The following is a 4,406-nucleotide window of genomic DNA, read 5'->3' on the forward strand; positions in this document are numbered from 1 at the left end:
TTTCTTCCTTACCCCTGCCCCCTCTTTAATTCTCTTTACCATTTAAACATTTTCTTATTTCCCAACATTAATTTCTTAATATGGCCCAGGTATACGTCAAACTCAATCACTTTTGTGATCCCAACATTTACAAAAACAACTGGCACAGAAACAATTCTCGGTGTTTGTCAAAACTATGGTCAGAAACTATGTGGAATCTTGTTTTTGAAAACTGTTGCCTTTAGGAAGATAACTGGGAGCAAATTTCTTCCTTGAAGAGCTTAACTGAAGTCATAGATGCTGAGTCAAGTATTCTAAGTTCATACAATTCAATTTATTAGGATTAAATTTGTTATTGTACCTTTGTTTTTGCTTGCAGTTGCCACCTCTATACTTAATATCAACTTCCCTTCATACAGTCTGTCTCACATGACAATGAGAAAAACTGGACCCTTAAGAAATCCAGTTTCTTGCAAAGTCATACAGCAAAGTGGGACAGCCGAGCAGAGGTCTGGCTCCCTGGGACCCACTAGTGTTCTTTCTAGTAATTCAGAGTACTATGAAAGAAAAACCAGAATAACTTTTCAAAGGTAGTTTAAAGCTCTTTGACTAAAATGTTTTTCATTAGTACTTGCAGAGACTACTATACCATGGAAAAAGTTGCCATCTAATAAGCCAAACAAGGCACATTAATAAATTCAGTTTTAGAAATATTGAGCCCCTATTGAGAACTGTGTTTTCTCTCTTAATGATAAAAGAAATAAAATGCAAAGACACATTCATTCAGACTTATTAGCAGTCAATATTAAAAGAATAAGATATTGCACTGACCATAATCTGTGTTTTCTGGTTCCCAACAGTTTGATGGCCAAAAGTAAGGTGTCTGTGGGAAGAAAAAGGGGATAAGGCGAGTTAGACACGTGCAAATTAGGCAGTTCTGCTTCATGAACTGTTTATCTTCAATTATTGTCTTCAGCAGTTTGCTAGCAATATACATTTTGTAGTCCAGAACAAATTACCATAGAGACATTATAAGGTTTTCATCTACAATTACTTTGCTAGCCAGTTACTCAGCCTCCAATAATTTTGCTGACCAATTACCAGCAGATATTTAAAATGTCAGACATTTGGTACAACTTCATACCAGTGAGCATAAAAGGAAAACATTTAATTGCATTTTTCAAATAAAAATGTCAGCCATAGAGTTGAAAAGGGGAGTAATGTGGAGCAAGCCTCAAGATGAAATATGTTCAGATTCAATACATCGTTTTCTACACATCATGCTGTTTCAGTACAGTCTTTGATAGATTTAAACAGCTCAATGACAAAAATCTTTGCAAATTGAGCAATCATTTGCTGCCTCCATTAAGTACACAGTGCAGCTTCCAGAATTATCCAGCCAGACTAACTTTTTACCTTTAGTTTAAATTGTTTTCTTGGTGCGTGTCTGCAGTATATAATGCTTAAGTTCTTTGTGTGGAGCCTGCACAGGCACGTGAACACAACATACCCAAACTCTTTCTTTATCCCTTTCCCTTTCCTCCCTATTAAAAAAAAATCTTTTTATTTATTTATTTATTTGGTACGGCGTCTCGCTACACAGCTCGGATGCACAGTGATCCTCCTGTCTCAGCCTCCCCACTGCTAGCTAGCATTACAGGCCTGTACCACCATGCCTGGTTTTGGTGAGTGACATGGCACGCAGTACTGGGGGGCGAACCTGGCTCCTTCCATTTGCCAGGCAGGCCCTTAGACCACTGAGCTATCTCCCCACACCCTCCCCCTTTTTCCCTCTATCTCTTTATCCCCTTCCCATTTGAGAAAGATCCATCTCCCTACTTCCTATTATCTTTTAGTTTGTTCTTTATAAGAAAAATCATGTTATCTTTAAGCCTGGCTTTATTTCACTTTACATTATAGTCTCAAGGTTTTTAAAACACTCTTTCATATTTATTTCTTGCCCTAAAGTTGAAGACTGAACACAGCGCTGCTACCATCACAGCTGATTGGTGTGGCTAACAACAGGAAGAATTCTGATGCTGTAGAATTCTAAGAACTAAGTATGACGACACCACCTGAACAAGAAAAGCCTATTATTCTCATAAAGATTTTTTATATTTTCCAAAGGGATGTTTCTAGTCCTACCAACTGGACCTGCCTGACTCCAGGCAGTGGGAAAGCACGAAGACCACCTGCCTTGGTACTTACCAATCCTACGCCCAAAACGTGCCTAACTCCAAGACTCAGTGGAACAATGGGTGCAGACATTAGCGTGGGATTTCTTTTACTCGTTAATTAAATATACGTGCAGTGAGCATATCTGAAGTAATGTCTAGTTACCCGATAATTCTTTTTTCTAGAAAGGTGATTCTCACGGAAGGGAAATGGACAGTTGGGAAGAACTGCCTGAATCTTGGGGAGAACAAGTCTTTATCTAAGCTCCAATCCTTCTTGGAAATTAGTGAAGTCTAATAACAAAGAATGCTATTAGTTCTAGTTTTGTGCACACAGAAACAAAATCACAGCAGGAATTTTAGAAGAAAAAAAGAATAAATCACTAAGGAAGATATTAAGACTTATATAGACCATGCTCATCACACCAATCCCACTTGAGTCCGTGGGAGATATAGCTTTGAAGATTTATTTCATAGAAATAAAATTGGGTCAGGATTATAGGAAAGCCCAAGGGAGACAAAGTAACTAAAAGCTCACTTTCATGTGAGGCACTGGCTTTGAGCTACTTCTAGAGTGCATTAATCTTTTTTCATTGCTTCTTTATTTTGTATGTGTACCTGTTTATCTGACTTTAAAATACCTATTTCAGTCAGACGGGTTGGACATATACTTTTCCCTTCAAAATGATTAGAAATTCTCTCAGCTGTGTTCTTGGAACTCATCTTTATTTTTCACTATTTGCTTTAATAAAAATTTCATGGTTGTAAAAACAAAGGATGAAAAATTCTGTCATGTGATATTATGTACAAATGCCATAAGATCTACATTTTTTATCACTATTGAAAGATTTTTCCCTCTGAGGAAAATGTTTTTGACTTAAAGTAATATTTACTAAAAGAGAAAACAAACGTTTACATTTGTCTAAAATTAAAGATATACGTTTGACTAAAATTAGAGACCCTTTTACTTTTGTCTTTGTCTAAAATTAAAGACATGCAACAGTGTCTCTGTTTGCCAACGCTGGCCTCCTTAGTTATCATAAAAATTATCAGAAACTCTCCAGCCATTGCTCACTGACCTTTGTCTGGCAAACATATTAACAGGAAGAGTCATGAAATTCCCTGCCTGGGGATCCTGTGCAACCTCAATTCCAATTAGCAAAGGGTGACTGACAATAGCAGGTTTACAGTGAATGCAAAAATCAAGGGATTAAATCATCTACTAAACATTTGAGATCATTTTATTGTGGGATATCAATGAAACAAATAATCCATTACACAACTTGGCTCTCAAACTCCTGCCCGGATAGCTCTTGAGATTCTGAGTGATAGCTGTACTCTCCATCACTTGGCAGAAGAACTGTAAATAGGACATGGTAAGTTTCTTGTTTTAATTCATAATTTTAAAAATCCTTCTGAGGAGTTGGGACTTGAGTTCATCATAATGAAGGCCTTCCTGCTGCCTTGGGAAAACATAAAGATGGAAGCAAACACCTTGAACAATAACATATCTCCTATTATTAAAGCTGCTCAAATATAGATTGATGAGTCTTGGTAGGCACGATAGTAGAAATTCAATTAACCTTGACTCTTCTGTTTTTGATTTTTTAAAACCAACTTTGATTTTGGAATGCTAATAGATTTACAAATATATCATATTCAGATGCTATTGTGAATGTTAATGGATTGTGAAATTGTGCAATATTAAACATACAATATTAATGTGCTTAACATACATATAATATATATTATATGTCATATATAAGTGCATTAAACTTGGAAATCTTCTGCCTATACCTTATAGTTATTTAATTCATAGATCATTTGTACCCATTGCCTTGATTTGTACTAATGTTCTTTAGAATATCTTCTTTCTCCTCACTGCACAGTTGGCCATTCCTAGTTTTGCTCACCCTTGACTCATGAGCCTGATCAAGGCATTTAAACCATGTCTACCCACAATTTTAGTCTGAGGATGACAACAGCAAATTTAAAGCTTTCTTAGTTTTGCTGACTGAAGTCATCCTCATTTAGACAAGGCCAGGCCTATCGATTACAGTAGAACGCTTTCCCTGTAGATTCTTTTACATATGGATGGTCTCACTAAAAATATTAATTGTAAAGACAAATACTAATTACAATACTAATACTAATTACAAACTAATACTAATGCTAATACTAATTACAAACTAATACTATTACAAACTAATACTAACTATAATACTAATACTAATTACAATACTAATTACAATT

At 35.8% G+C, this 4,406-nt stretch overlaps 1 protein-coding gene across 10 annotated transcripts in view; it reads right to left on the reverse strand.

The window, feature by feature from the left end:
- The window catches only part of Rgs7 (regulator of G protein signaling 7), a 544,505-nt gene that overhangs the window by 133,940 nt on the left and 406,159 nt on the right, over positions 1 to 4,406 (reverse strand). For all 10 annotated transcript variants that reach the window (XM_023710286.1, XM_004626815.2, XM_004626816.2 and 7 more), the window contains one exon: positions 811 to 862. In XM_023710286.1, the coding sequence (XP_023566054.1) occupies positions 811 to 862 (52 nt within the window). The remainder of the gene's footprint in view (positions 1 to 810; positions 863 to 4,406) is intronic.

Source organism: Octodon degus, unplaced genomic scaffold (assembly GCF_000260255.1).
Source record: "Octodon degus isolate 3935 unplaced genomic scaffold, OctDeg1.0 scaffold00017, whole genome shotgun sequence".
Taxonomy (NCBI): domain Eukaryota; kingdom Metazoa; phylum Chordata; class Mammalia; order Rodentia; family Octodontidae; genus Octodon; species Octodon degus.